This window comes from Lolium perenne, chromosome 7 (genome assembly GCF_019359855.2).
Source record: "Lolium perenne isolate Kyuss_39 chromosome 7, Kyuss_2.0, whole genome shotgun sequence".
NCBI classification, from domain to species: Eukaryota; Viridiplantae; Streptophyta; class Magnoliopsida; order Poales; family Poaceae; genus Lolium; species Lolium perenne.
In genome coordinates, this window is record NC_067250.2 from 7,222,007 (window position 1) to 7,236,887 (window position 14,881).

The 14,881-nt window shown below is 40.5% G+C and overlaps 1 protein-coding gene across 1 annotated transcript; it reads right to left on the reverse strand.

The window, feature by feature from the left end:
* Positions 1–542: 542 nt before the first annotated feature.
* Positions 543–13,232, reverse strand: LOC127311567 (phosphoglucan, water dikinase, chloroplastic). Its single transcript, XM_051342008.2, has 19 exons — positions 12,887–13,232; positions 11,505–12,096; positions 10,149–10,235; positions 9,768–9,899; positions 9,437–9,562; positions 9,180–9,358; positions 8,374–8,458; positions 7,694–7,834; positions 7,554–7,606; positions 6,087–6,292; positions 5,872–5,990; positions 4,787–4,857; positions 4,587–4,704; positions 3,233–3,319; positions 3,064–3,150; positions 2,908–2,984; positions 2,633–2,780; positions 2,367–2,490; positions 543–1,700 (listed from the first exon to the last, which is right to left on the reverse strand). Exons 1-19 carry the CDS (start codon positions 13,063–13,065, stop codon positions 796–798), a joined length of 3,516 nt encoding a protein of 1,171 aa, XP_051197968.1. The 5' UTR covers positions 13,066–13,232; the 3' UTR covers positions 543–795.
* Positions 13,233–14,881: the final 1,649 nt, after the last annotated feature.

Here is a 14,881-nt window from a genome sequence, read left to right on the forward strand (position 1 = left end):
ACCGCCTGACACGCGACTCTACGCATCCTCCGATGATACTAGATGCACCAACGGAGCAAAGATGGATGGAGTGAGGAGGACCTTATTCCGACTTCAAGACGTAGCTGCTGCCTCGACCATCTTGAACAAGACACCGAAAAATAGGTTCAACAAAGAACCTTCAGATGCCTCTTTCCCTGTTTCGTTATATTAGTGTCTTTTAAGGAATAAAGGGAGCACCACTTAGACACATACACGCAGATTTATGTACATGTTGTAAAAACAGGAATAGCTGAGCTTTAAGATTGATGAAATCAGCAGAAATGGATGTGTTCAAATTTACTGGACAGATGCGTGTTGTTTTAACATCTGTTTATTACCGTGGGTTGTACAAGAGTGAACTGACTTGACTTGGCGGTTTAGGTTGAATTTCGTGCTTCATTTTGGTTGCACAGTGCATCCAAAACTGACATGCTCAGTGTTGTTTTTCAGACACACTTCCAGTCTCTGTTCAATCTACTTTCTTGATAAAGAAACTACGTTGGTAACAGAAGGCTGCGAAGTACTGGTCCAATCTGGTTACATATTCTATTTTCATTTGAACAGCCTCACAAATAAAAAAAGAAGTACTGTATGTGATTACAGTGGATACAATCCACACCCCGAAAGTTAAATACAACCCGAAGCATTATTCAGACCTGTTCAGTTTCGCCAGAGGGCTCTTCTTTATTTTGCCACGCGGTATTACAAAAACCGTAATACTTTCAGCAAATTTTATTCACCTAACAAAACTTCGCTCATGAAAGCAAAACACTTCTACAGTGGTTGTGGCCTGCTCTGTACTATGTAGATATCTTCGCCGACCATGCAACCTTCCACATCCTGGGCACTGCCGAATTTCTGCTCCAGGTACTGGCCAATCGCGGCGAGGCGCTGACCAAACTGTTTCCTGAAGGTCGAGTCAACTGACAACGGCTTCTTGCTGTAATCCACGGTGAGATGAACCACCTCCCCATCGGCGGGGCCAGAGTTGAGCACCAGCATCTCTTCGCTGAAATTCGCAAAGGCTAGAGTGGTGACACTGGTGTCAAACTTGTCGCACGAGAGCCTCCATGGGGTGCCACGGGTCCCTGCAGCTAGTGTTTCGCCAAGCCCAGGGGCAACCTCGGCTTCGACGACCTTGGTGTCATGGTCAGAGGGGCTGACAGTGTGAAGCACAAACGATAGTTCTGGCTCCAGCATTTCCTGGACCAAAATGGCCATCTTGGCATCTCTCTGAGGCACACCAGCCACTCGGCGGCTAAGGATGGCTCTCCTCGTGTATAGTGAGGCCCAAACCCGTGCGACCGCAGATCCAAAGGAAGTTATGTCCGAGAGACTGACGTTAGGAATGGATTCGTAGAGCCCGGCTGCTGACATACCAGCCAAATCCTCCACATTGGCACTAGATCTGACGATTAGCCGACCATCCTTGGAGAAGATTGTTTTCAAAGACTCAATGGTTTCTTCAGATGGTGAAAGTAGTGATACTGTTGATTGTAGCTCAGATGATAAGCTATCGAGTTCACCATTTTCGATTTCAGCTGTCTCGATCTTCTCTAGAAGGCTGGTATACGATTCCAGTGATCCACTTTTCTTGAGTGCATCCTCCATTGATCCAAATGGAATCACAGCACCACAAGGAACTTGAAATGCCGCTGGAATTCCTTGATCGCTGTAAACTAACCAATGATAAAAGAGAAAAATAATAAGATCATAAAATGTTTATACAAAGGAGTTAAGCTTACATGAGTTATGATATGTGAGACCATAATGACTATGTTTCCGTCATTCAACAAATCTTTAGCAGAATAAAAAGATGCCCACCCCAAGATACCAAGGCTAGCAATTTAGCACTATATATCAACTGTACGTATAGATAAAATGACTTGTATATTTCGAAGGTACATGATTTTTTTTCAAGAAAACGCAAAGGAATGTTTGCGTTTCATTTCATTGAAGAAGGTACATGATTAGATGATCTACCATCGGTGTATCGAGATTCTACGAAATTACACACATGCACGATTTCACAGAACAATGTCACTTGCAGCAAAATACCAGGGTGTATTTTGGTTGAATTTGAAAATGTGAAATTCAGTTTGGCTTCCCTGATATTAATCAGAAATGTATCATGCCCAGCTATTCCAGCAGCTTGACTGAATCTTCACTTCGACACTAAGAAAATTTAGGAGTATCTCTATTCGAAATGCCATGATTTCTAAAATAACACACTTAACTTCATAAATCTCTTAGCAGTTATTATCTTGCAGAAGTTAGTTTCCATTCAGAAGAATGTCAGGAAACAAACAGACATTACTGTACTGAATGTTACTAAAAAGTGATACCTTTGCTTGACAGTGAGGCTAGCACAGAAAGAGTTCCACAAGCTTTAGCTTTAGCACCAGATGATTCAATTGATGCCTCTGAAAGCTCAAGAACACCGGAACTATCATTTTCTCCAGAAGTTGGCTGCAATGATGTCCCATTGAGAATAGAAAAATGTAAGTAGGAGCAACTGAAGAAATTATGCAGGATCATAGCAACATCTAGTGTAATATGTAATACAAATAAGACATGTATTTCTGTCATCTGTGCAGTAATGATGAAGAACCTCAGATATGTATGATGACTTGTCCGTAGCCAGTGGTAAAGAGAACTCATTTGAGGGTTTCTGTGTACTGGACGGCTCTGAAGATATGCTACTGACATTTTCATCTGAAACTACTGACAAATCAACATCATTGGATGATGCTCCCAACCTGTAATAAATCAAAGTGAATTCTTGTCTAGTTTCAACAGGCACAAAAAATTCTGGACCTATACTGGTACCAATCAAATTCTTGTCAGAGGCCACAAAAAGACATGCATATGAAAACAGAGCATAACCTGACATGTTTTCCTTCGAGCAACCTCAGACCTGCAATTCTGTCATCATCTTCACAAGTTACAAATACAACTTTCTCCTGGAAACATGTCAGCAGTTGCAATATTTCAGAACTGGCACCAGTAAAAGTACAAGAACATAGGTTTAGTAAGACTAACTTGACGAGCTCTAACACCAAGATGTGATAAGTGAGGTAACTCTTGTAGGAGAATAACCCCCACGATATTATCACCAGCAGCTTTGACCTGTCAAATAAAGAAGAAACCCTGTCCATATGAGCGATTTGTCGAGACAAGATTAACAAAGCATTTGATGTTCCAAGAGTACCTCTTCATCTCCATCAGCCTTATTTACAAGTAGAACCACAGGTCCTTTGATGGATGAAGACAATGATCCAGGAATGATTCTTTCTACCTAAGTAAACAAACCATTGCAACAGAAGCATGAGTTTTGACTCTAATACAACTAGAAAGGATAGTAAGGATTCCATAATCGGTAAAGATAATTCTCCTGAGCTTTTTACCAGTAAAAAACCTTTTTCTACCAAACAATTATAATGATCAAATTCAAAACGAAATTTAAATTTGGCCAGTTACCAAAGCTCAATTTTTTTTATCTCTTAGCCTGGTTCATAATCTCCAGGCCAGACAAGATTTCAGTTTAGACTGAGCGCATATAGAATTCATGTATCTGACCTGGAGTCATGTCAAAAAAATCATGTAGCCTGGGCACACACCAATATTTCTCACGTGACCCAGGCCTAAGCATAATTATATTACACATGAAGTCTACTATTTTTTGTGAAAACGCTTAAGACTTTTGCGTTTCATTTCATTGAAAAGATTTACAATCCTCCTAGGAGGCATGTCTACGAGAAATTACAGATGATCTTTCATGAAATCAAAAATATATATTATGCATAACATAAAAACAAGTATCAAATACAAAAATGCATATGTTATTTTGGATCTTAGAATTAAATCATAAGTTTTCGCAAAAAAAAGGAATTAAATCATAAGACATTTAGAATTTCAAATATAAAATATGATAAATTTCTCCATGCCAATGTCGAAAATGAAAACCAATGAAAACTGTCTAGTTTCTTGTATGCCAAAGGAAAATATTATTTCCTTGCAAAATGTGACTCTACGGTAGAAGGGCTTGACTGGGACTTAATTGACTTGCATACAGCCTGCCCTTTAAAATAATAAAATATTCATCCAAATGACACTGGTTATTTTTCCGTTCTAGGCATGCTGTTGAACAACTTGTGGGCATTCCACACAGCTCATGACATAGTGCCTTATGCACGCAACTCATGTGAAGCTGATTGGGAGTGCACTAGCCTAAAGCAAGTGATCACCTGCAGGAGGGCTTTGCACATGTCTGGCTTAAAATTGCATCAGGCTACAGTATTCACATCAAGCTGGCTCAAAGCACTATTGACATCTTCTAATTACAACGATTACAATATGTAACAATAGGATAACTACCTGCTGGAGTTTCAAGATAAGAGTTGTTGTGCGGCAGTGACCAGGACAGGCCTTAAAAGTGAAACTAGTATCTTTTCTCAAAAGGATAGAATTTTCCTAAGTGACAACATCTCGCTAACATGGCAGCAAAACATCAGGAAGTTCATCACAAGACTCATTCTGCTTTCCTGCATTGTTTCAGAAGATACCTGTATCAAAACTCCATGGGTCTCTCCAGGAACAAGAACATCCCAGCCGGACAATCCAATTACTGCTCGAACAGCTTTCAGAAGTACAGTGCAAAGTTTGGAGACCTGAAAAATAACACTAGAAAGGATATACAAAGTTAGGATTACCCGGATTATATGTGACAATAAACTACAGTGGTTCACTAGGAAAAAAGGATTACCCAGCACGAATTTCAGCCTCGGTGTATGTTCTCACACTGTTCTCTGGTATTCCAAGGGCTTTCCCAAGGACCTATAGAAACAGACATCTATATATATGATTCCAGTCCAAAACATAGCAAAAAAAAAATGAGAAAATTCAAGTGTACCAGCAGTTGTAGATGCCAGTAAGGATATGATTTTAAAATGTGTAAGGTGCTATTTGTGATGATACAGAACTTATTACTTCAAATGGTAATACTAGGCCCACTTTTGTGTTGTGGTGAAGCACCAAGATTTGGTCAGAGCCTGTCAGGTGCGCTCTTCTTGAGAGCCATTCCTTTTGGAAAAGACTGGCAAGAAGTAGCAATCACACTAACAAATACTAGTGTCAACGGCAAAAACTGAACAAAAGGGAAAACGGGAGTGGCAAAAACTGACAAGTTTTATCTCACAGGCACACAACCAAGATGGCCAACATTTGGAGTAGCAAATTTTTCCCAAAATAGTACTACCTCCATCCCAAAGCTTAAGGTTTTTTTTTTAAAAGTCAAACCAAGTAAAGTTTGACCAAACTTTTAGAACAATCTATCAAGAAATATAATATTTTGTAGATACCATACGAAAATATATTTCATTATCTATTTAATGATATTAATGTTGTATTTTGCATGTTAATGATTTTTGGTAAAAGCTTAGTCAAACTTGACATAGTTTGACTTTCTAAAAATAATATAAGCCTTAAGCTTTGGGATGGAGCCATGGAGGTAGTATATCCAAGACTTATGATGTTCTGATTGACCAACCATTTGCCCGTGCTTTTGTTTCATTTGTGGAATGGTGTCACCTCATTTCCCATAAGCATCAAGTTGGTAATAAAAATAAGGAATAGGATAGTCCCAGCAGAATCAAGGGATAAACAATCCAATGGTGGGGTGGTTCCACAAACCAAATGCTACATGAGGTAAAAAAAATCCCTAACCTAAATTACTTATGAGTCGACTAGCATTCTAATTAGGTGGCCTGACTTGCCAGTATGGGTACCAACCATGCAGTTCTCATCCATCAAGCAATAGGAAGAGAACACAATCACTGGGCAAATTCTCACCTTGACATTTTCAGGGAATATAGAAAGCAGTGCTTCAGAATATTCTTCCGTTAATCTCCTTGCTCTATCAAGTGTAGCTTTAAGTCTCAGTGCCCAAATATACTTCCCATCTTCACTGCCTACATAAATGACACGAAATGCTTTCAGGGCACCAAAAACATACAATGATACAAGGATGAAACATTCACACTAGATGTTAAAGAAGAAAAAAGCACCTTCACTTTCAGATAGACCTTTTTGCTTCCAAGAAAGAAGCTCGTTCCCTATTGCAATGCATTCCTCTGGCTTCCAACCTGAAAAGCTAACTTGGTTGATACCAATAATAAGGGCATCAAGGGTATCGTCCCATACACTTGTATCTCGAGCCACACACTGTGCAAGCGAAGCTGATCCACCTAAAGCTTCAAGACCATTGATGTATCTGTTAAGGCACCAGAGCAAATAAAATAAACTCGCTGTATCTCCATTAGAATAATCTAAGTCTATTTTGCTAGATCCTTTATTTTGACAACTCGAAAGATAACATAGCCAGATGAATTATCTTTAAACAACTTTAGAAATAAATTAGTAGCAGTTGACAACTTTCTAATAATGCATATGTATCACCATATGTGAGCTAAACATTTATATGCAGTGTCAATTACCTACCAGTGTACCTTTACTAAAATGATTCAAAACTGTTAGCTGATATTATTTCCGCAGTATAGCGTTTGTGGAAGGAGGTGGATCTCAGACTTTGATCGCACTGGATAAAGAGGTGGTGTACACAAGGTATCACAGTCCTGATAAGGCGGGACTTGTTCCTGGCCGTAAAATTACGCTCTGATAGCTACGGTTGATGAAAAGCGCTCTGAATAACTCTTGCTTAAGAAATTAGCTGATGGCTACCTCTTTAAGTTGGTGCCGCTGGCAACCATATATAGCTTAGAGATAAGGTAGTTAATCAAGTTAACAAATCCTGAACTAACTTCTATAAGTCAACTCAATCTCCAGCGCGCCCCTGAAGCATTGCGCACTCCAATTCTCCTTGTGCAGTTTTGCAGTGGTGCCTTGTGCAATAACCTGATGACGATATGTTATACCCAGTAACAAACCCACATCAACTCCTACTCTTCTCCCTCCTGGAAATACAGCTCGTCCTCAAGCTGGAATGCAGGGTAGCAGTGACAGAATTCAGAAAGTAATTCCCAGGTAATGGTTCCACTGCTGGCTTTCCATGCTATGGACCAGCAATTCCAAAACATTTTTTTTCCTTAACCCTATGGGAACACCAACTAGCCATGCTTCCCCATATGGTAGGTGTGCTTTCACAGCGCACCTTTTTGCATGGGCAGGGTGATGGGCCTGATGACGTGGCCCGTGGAGCAGTTGGGGAGCAAGGAAAGAGAAGGTGGCGTGAGGGCCACAGTCGTCAGGACGGTCAGGGCAGTGGGGAATTACGATAAATTGTATAACTTGTAGTTCAAAGATATAAAATAGCCCTTTATTTTACATTGATGTGAAATTGCTCCTTAAACCTGTAGGTCCTTCAAATTGGAACACAGTTGTAGTTCTGTAAAATTTGCTCTAACAATGAAATACTAAACCAATAATGTTGCACTGAAAACTAAGATATGTTTTCCAGGAAATCACAGTTTTTTCTAAAGCAAAAACAAATTCAGTTTAAACTAATTAATTAGTACCTGCTTAACAAAACAAACGAGTAGTCCTCAAGACCAATCTCACAAAGGCGCCACTGCAAAACTTCACAAAGTAATTATAATTGAAAATGTATGCAGCCAATATGGAATAAAAGCTCTGGGTTCTGTTTTGATCAAATAACCTTTTGTCGCATTGCTATACCAGCATCAGTCGCGTCATTTCTAAGGCCACTTTCAAGGCCCTTCATTAGAACTGATCTCAAATACGATAATGCTTGCAAGGTCTTCATCAAAACTTTTACATCTTCAACTTCGTCCAAGCTCTGAAAAAATGCGATATAAAAACAAATTACACATGACAACTGAAGAAATGGGTCCATCCTACAACTGAATTGGTAGGCAAGAGATCTTTCATAACATGTAGCTAGTAAGCACAGTAATTATCAAATCCCGATATACGTAACATCATATCTTACGAGGGTATTAAAATTCACAATAACTGCAGTGTATTCATGAACTCCAGTAAAGCAAGCAGGAGCTAGATGCTTTCTATACAATTGAGAAAATAAAGAAATGACCTTATGCAGGATTTGGTAACATATGTGTGTGTGTGTGTGTGTTGTGTGTGTCCCTCCTGTGGAGGTTGTACCCCTGATGTTTTCTTCCTGTTCAACGAAATGAAACGCAAATTCTTTTGCGTTTTCTCGAAAAAAATATACATTTTAACTGTGTTTCCTTGTCTATATTAGGTGAACAGATCACAAAAGTGCCTAAACAATTGAAAACTTTGAGTATCCCCTGCAGAGTACTATCTTGTATATAAAAGATTTGAGATATGAAAGCAAGAAAACAGATCACTGACCTTTTTGGTTTTCACAAATGATGACAGTGCTTCCAGGCCAGACTCACTCAAAGATTCCTTGATGGATTCCAGTTGTTCAAACAGGCTGCAGAATTACCCAATACCATGTCACATTATCATACATTTAAAATGAATCTTATTTGATCATTTGCACAGAAAAGCTTTTGATGATCATCTGAGGGGCTGCTCATTGCTATAGAATAACATCTGATGCTTAGCAGAGGGGCCACTTTTCACATTATTCATAGAATTGTCTCTTTAGCTTCAAACTTGAGTGAACAGTACCAATGCATCCTACATATCTATACACATTTTCGAAGTAACATTTATTATTCTAGATTCTTGTATCTCAAAAAGTTTTTTTTAGGAAGTATGTTCAATACATAGTTTGAACTATAATCACATATTGTACTAGTTCCAATCTATGACACTGCTTTATGTTAACTGATCGTTTATAACTTTGTAAGTATCCTGGTAAATATATGGAATTCTTATTGCTAGAATAAGTTAAAGAGATTTGCTATTCTCTTGTTTCTGGACAGTTCCTTTTCATTTCTAATAAAAATAGTTCCATAAGGTACTATAAGGACCTCTACACATACAAGTCTTCTGCAATGACTTCTCCATCTATTTAGTACTTCTGAGGGCAATAAGTCAGGAACTAGGAAATAAATAAATAAACAAAGGATAGAATCTGGTGACTACGTCTTTCAGTATGACATAAGTTTCGGAGAGTCACAGTTTCATTAGTTTCTTTTAGCAATATTCTGGAAGTATAAAATATGAGAAATAATGAGTTAGACAACCTGCCAGCATTAAAGAAGTCTTTTAGTTCGCCATAGAATATTTTGAACTGTTCTACAAATGCTTCGTTGTATTCTCCAGGATTCTTCGTAATCCTGGTAAGCATGGCTTCTGTAGCAATAAGATCCTCAGGGCCAGCACTACGGTGTAGCTTGTTTTGTATAGTATGCTTGATTTCTTGCTGTTGACGGTAGAAGATTAAGTGAGTAGCAAAAAAATATATAGGAAGTTATGCTAAGCTTTCGAAAGGGGGCATCACCTTGAGATCATGTGGGATGTCATTCCGGTGAGCAATATCACGAATTCGTGTTAGAGGAACAGCTGCAGTAAACTCCGCCTTAAATGAAGGTAAACAAGGATGAATCTTACGAATCACAAGCACATCCTGCACCAATGTATACCACATTACCAAGATGAATAACTAATGATTTAAAAAGCGTTAGATTGCACATATCAATATGCCACAGTACCAAACTGACAGTACGAAAGTCGAACTGGTTTATCTTAGCTAAAGGCACAGTGGTCAAACGCAGCATTAGAGGTAGTCAAATACTGATCTCCATGAAATATTTGTAACTGATTGCACAAACCTCAGGTGATGTGCCTTTTATGTAGTACATCTTTTCAAGTTCACGGAAAATATGCCTCGATATCTCAGCATGTTTGTTGGGTCGATAATGACCGCCATCTTCGAAACACGATATTTGACCTGTATAAATCCACTGCAATAGAGGGAAATTTTAAAAAAAAACATTAATGCACTTCTAAACAGTCTTGCTGTTTTCAGTTTACAATTTAAAAAGAAAACTAAAACTTCTATGATCTATACTGACATAGCATATTAAAGTGCAACCAGAGAAACCTTTAAATAAATGGCAGATCATATGTTTTCAGATGATCATTTCTACAAAGGAAAAAAAATGGTAGGAAACACAGTGACAAATAGCACAGTAAAGGGTAATTGGAGAAACCTTTAAATAAATAGCAGAGCATATAAGGGCATCCAATCTACTTTGATCATCAACAGGTTCTGACAAGAGTCCACGTACAAGCTCCAACTGCAAGGGGAAAAAAAACTTGTTAAAAGAAGTTACTACAATGAAACGTAGTATTTTCAAAGAGACACCAAGTTACAAGGTGGGGACTGCATCACCCCATGATTGTTACTTTTTTGTTAATTCTATAAATGAAGGTTAAATACTAAAAATAACAGTGACCAACGTGGGACCTTATGAGCCAATTTTATCTTTTTGTTGTTTCCATGCTCTTCCCCACCCAATGCACCTCATAAGTCATAACCACCTAATCAGTGGTGCATCAACTTGGTCGGAATGGAGCAACTATAACAATGGTCATCTGACCATTGATGGATAGCTGCAGCAATGGTGTGGCAATTGCTTAGTTTAATCTGTGACTCCCATGTGAAGTGTGTGAACTTTAAATAGTGCCTATCATTTTACTAATAGTGTTGCTTACTCTTTAATGTCAGGCTACCACGACTTCCTCTTGGGTTCAAATCGAACTTGGTTCTTTACTCCTCAAAGCAGCAGATAGTTAAAGTGGTTTCTTCACCATGGAGGGCATTTACTCTCTTTTTTTCGAGAATATGGAGGGGCGCTGCATGTAGATATGTTGAAGGACATTTAATCTTATTATGAAGAGGTACTACATGTTTATATCTCTAGTTCGTCAACTTAAAACAAAGGATACTGATGGGTGAGGTATTTTCAAGGCTAATAAATCGCTGAAGTTGCACGGAAGCTGAAATGGTGCATCTGAGTGAGCTTGTTCTCGGCGCTGCCGCAGTGGTACTGTTAACTTGAGCACCTCGATGGTACCGGCAATTAATCTAAGCTAAATATGTGGCACAAAATGTGCTTGAGTAGGCTCATGGTGCTTGGCATGACATGCGAATGTCTAAGAACCTGAGATACTTACTGCAACGTTTTGTAGCTATAAAAGAAATATGATTCCACCTGATCTCAAGTAGTTGGAGATGTTGGTAACCAAAATATTAGATAATACTTACTACCCCCTCCGTTCCTAAAAAAGTTTCCAAACTTTATTTAGATACGTAGGTATATAGACATGTTTTAGCTATAGATTCATCCGTATCTAGAAAAAGTTGCGAAGCTATTTTAGGAACGGAGGGAATATAAAACTATTTGAAAATCAATTTATAGCCAGCCGATTCACACAAGACAAACCATAAACATGTTCCAGACCTAAAAGTATTATACGCGTCCCTCCATTGATATTTAAAAGTTTAGCATCAAAGTTTTACTTTTACAGAGGAAAATAACATAACACCATGGAATATTACTTACCTTCTTCCACCAGTTCCTAGATGCTTTATCACCCTCCACCAATTTCAGTGCCATTCCACCAAGGCCAGCTGTATCCCACCTCCTGTCAGTTGACTTACTCCCATGCTCATTTGACCTCATGAAAACAGCTTCGCTACCTTGCCACTGCCCACCAAATGCTGAATCACCATTCTCGGCCACTGAAGCATCTCCAACCTTTTCTGGAACAACATATCTGGATACTCTATCAACCTTTGATGTCCCCGAAAGATCTAAAGGCTCTTCTGTCTCATCCCAGTGGAAAACTACATCAAATGCACCATGTTTTGGCAGCTCAATAGCACGGTTGTTACCACCCTCCCACGTTTTCTCCTTCCCTCCTTTCAAAACTATAACAAACTTGAACTCCACAAGCGTTTCCCCAGGGAGCTCAAGCTGGCAGACCCAGCCATCCGGAGTCCAGTCCAGTTCAACATGCTTCTTCCATGACCCAAGCTCCTCCGTCGATCCTATGATACCAACATGCTCGCCATACTTAACCTGGTGCTCTAAGCAAACCCGGAGTAACACCACATCGAGCTTTGAAGGGTCTACTCCGCTTTTCTCCTTCGTTCTGTAGCAAATAGTAATAAAATATATAAACTGTAATGATAACATTGTCCAGAAAATGGAAGTGGGTAAACTGCGCAGCTGCATTTGTGCATAGAACTCTTTACAATGAAGAAAGACATATAGCACAGCTGAGTTTTTCAACTTTATTTGATCCTCATACCAGAAAGACATATAAGCACTGTCGCAAAAAGGGCCGCGGTAATAAATTAAGCGTAACCTGGCTGACAGTATGGCACTACACATGAGTCCAATGTATCAGATTTAGCTTTTAGCTAAAACTATATATTTATAGAATGGGAAATATCTTGCATGCCATCTGCAAAATACCGAAACTCTCGCCTGAGTTTACCTGGAACTGTACCCATCCCCAGAAACATACATTACTAATGTTATATGCCGCTTTCAACTTTCTTTCCTTGGATTGTTAGTTTGATTGGCCCCTGCCTACCCTTATGGGTTAGCATCGGTGCGCACTAGATTAATTTTCCCGTGGTTTGCTACCATTAACTATATGCTTATCTACATGCTTGTCCCGCCATTAGTGTTGCGGTACATGTGTGTTGTTGGGTGGTGGGATTTCAGATCAATTTTGCATTGCCTTGCTATTTGTAGACAGTGGCCGTGGTACATGTTTGTTCGGTACGAATTTGGGAATGACGGCTCTGCGATCACCCCCTTTTTACTGGTTATGCAGATTGCATGTCACCATTGCTTAGCAAGAAGGGAACAGCAGTATCCCGCCCAAGGAAATAAATATAATAATACAGTAATAAGAAGCAACGGGGCATTACATCTCTGAGGCGGCGGGCCCCGCGCGGCACGAGAACCCGCGCCGCCGTGCGCGCAGAAGGAGGGCGCCGCTTCGCTGGAGCAGCGCGCCCGCGGCGGAGGGCGCGGGCACGAGGCGCGGCCTGGCGGCGGCGGCGGTGGCGGTGGCGAGCGAGGGGTCGAGCGGCCGCAGCGACGCCATTGGTGTCCTTCCTCCTGCAGCGCAATCCGTCGAGCAGGTGGCGGTGGTGGCGATCGAGGGTGGCCTCGGGATGGGCGAGGAGGGGAGGGCGGAGTGGAGCGGAAGCGAAACCCAAAGAAAGAAAGAAAGAAACAGAGGAGGAAGGAGGGCGGAACGGGTGGACGTGGTTACCGTGGCCGGTTTCACGGATCTCTCGCGTCGCCCATCATGCTATCCCATGTCATGTCCCCCTCTATTTTTGTACCGACTTTGAACCCGTGGTGACTGGTGTGCCATGATTTATCTAATTTTGGAAGGACATATCCAAATCTAAATTTTGATATAACTCTAAAACAAAAAAATATGCTAAACTACAAACATCACATCGTCCACTGTAGCTTTGTTTGTACAACACATCCTTATGGCATGAGATCAGCAGCAGTAGGGGCGGCGGAGCTTGAAAGAAAGAAGAAAGTCCACCGCTGATCCTTGAATTCTCTCGGAAGTTCACTTTTCGTCCTAAAAAATTACTTTAGTTTAAAATGAATCTTGGACTCTCAGAATAGTTCATTTGTCATCCTTTTCCGATTGAGCCGAGGAAATCGCCGGCGTGGAAAGAAGAAACGGTTAACTACCCAAATTGGTTCTGAACAGGACCAAGCACAAGCTAGCTCTGATGGGGAACTCAACATCTTGATTCGAAAAATTGAAATCACCGTGTGTCCTAGAACCGATCTCTCGCTCGGCTTCCCCATCTCTAAATTAAGTTGGAGCGTTGCGACATGAAGGACCGCTTGATTTGCCTGGTAGTATCGCCCTACCGCTTGATTTGCCTACCATTTTCTTGAGTTTTTGGCTACGCGTGGCGCATCTTTGCCTGGCTCACCCGGGATAAGGACTAAAAAGTGAATGATTCTGAGAGTTCAAGGTTCATCTTAAACCAAACAGAAGTTCTGGAACCAAAAGTGAATTTTCACTGGAATTCAAGAAACCGAGTGTGACTTCTGAAAGAAATCCATGGGCGGACCAGACTATAAAAAGAAGCACACATAAATCTTTTTCTTTCTTATGGCTATTGAAGTTTGCAAAATTGAAGACCAAATTGGATAAACAATCGTTTGTACTTTTAAATTGCTAACCAAAATGAAAAGTATATTGGCAGGGAAATTGGAGTAGAGCAGGGACTCTATCCCGTCACAGCGTCGCATGCCGGCCGTTGGACCTCCGGCCGGTGCCAGCGCCTGTGTGATGCGGACGAACAGGTCCCCATGGCCGCCCCTGGCTGCGGGTGGCATAACGGCACTTATGCCTCCCATGCCGCTCTTGCTCCACCGATTTCCTCGACACCCCTTGCTTTTCACTCTCTAGCGATAGCGAGGAGGCCCCCCATCTGGCCATCCCCATGGCCTTAGCTTCTATCAAGAGAAGGAGACTGGGAGGGTCAATTGAACATGACAAACAACGTAGCTGGCAGGCCAGTGCAAACTGATGGGCTTGGGACGATGCACACGAGTAAGTGTATTCTTAGCAGAAAACCTAGGAGGGCCATGGTCCAGTTAAGCCCAACGAGGCTCCGCCAGCAAGTAGTAACCAAGCCAAGGAAAACAGAGAGGCATCATCCTGTATTGTGAGCCTTAAAATTGTTGGAGATATGTCCAAGAGGTAATAATAAAAGTTTGTATTGTTATATCTTTGTGTTTATGATAAATGTTTATATCCCATGCTATAATTGTATTAACCAGAAACATTAATACATGTGTGTTTTGTAAACATAAAAGAGTCCCTAGTAAGCCTCTTGTTAAACTAGCTTGTTGATTAATAGATGATCATAGTTTCA

Excerpts from the sequence above, each read along its gene's own strand:
- LOC127311567 (XM_051342008.2), bottom strand. The coding sequence starts at position 13,065 with ATGGCGTCGCTGCGGCCGCTCGACCCCTCGCTCGCCACCGCCACCGCC. Across the intron at positions 12,097-12,886 it reads GGGCCCGCCGCCTCAGAGAT|AACGAAGGAGAAAAGCGGAG; the intron begins GTAATGCCCCGT and ends TATTTGCTACAG. Across the intron at positions 2,985-3,063 it reads TTGGTGTTAGAGCTCGTCAA|GAGAAAGTTGTATTTGTAAC; the intron begins GTTAGTCTTACT and ends ACATGTTTCCAG.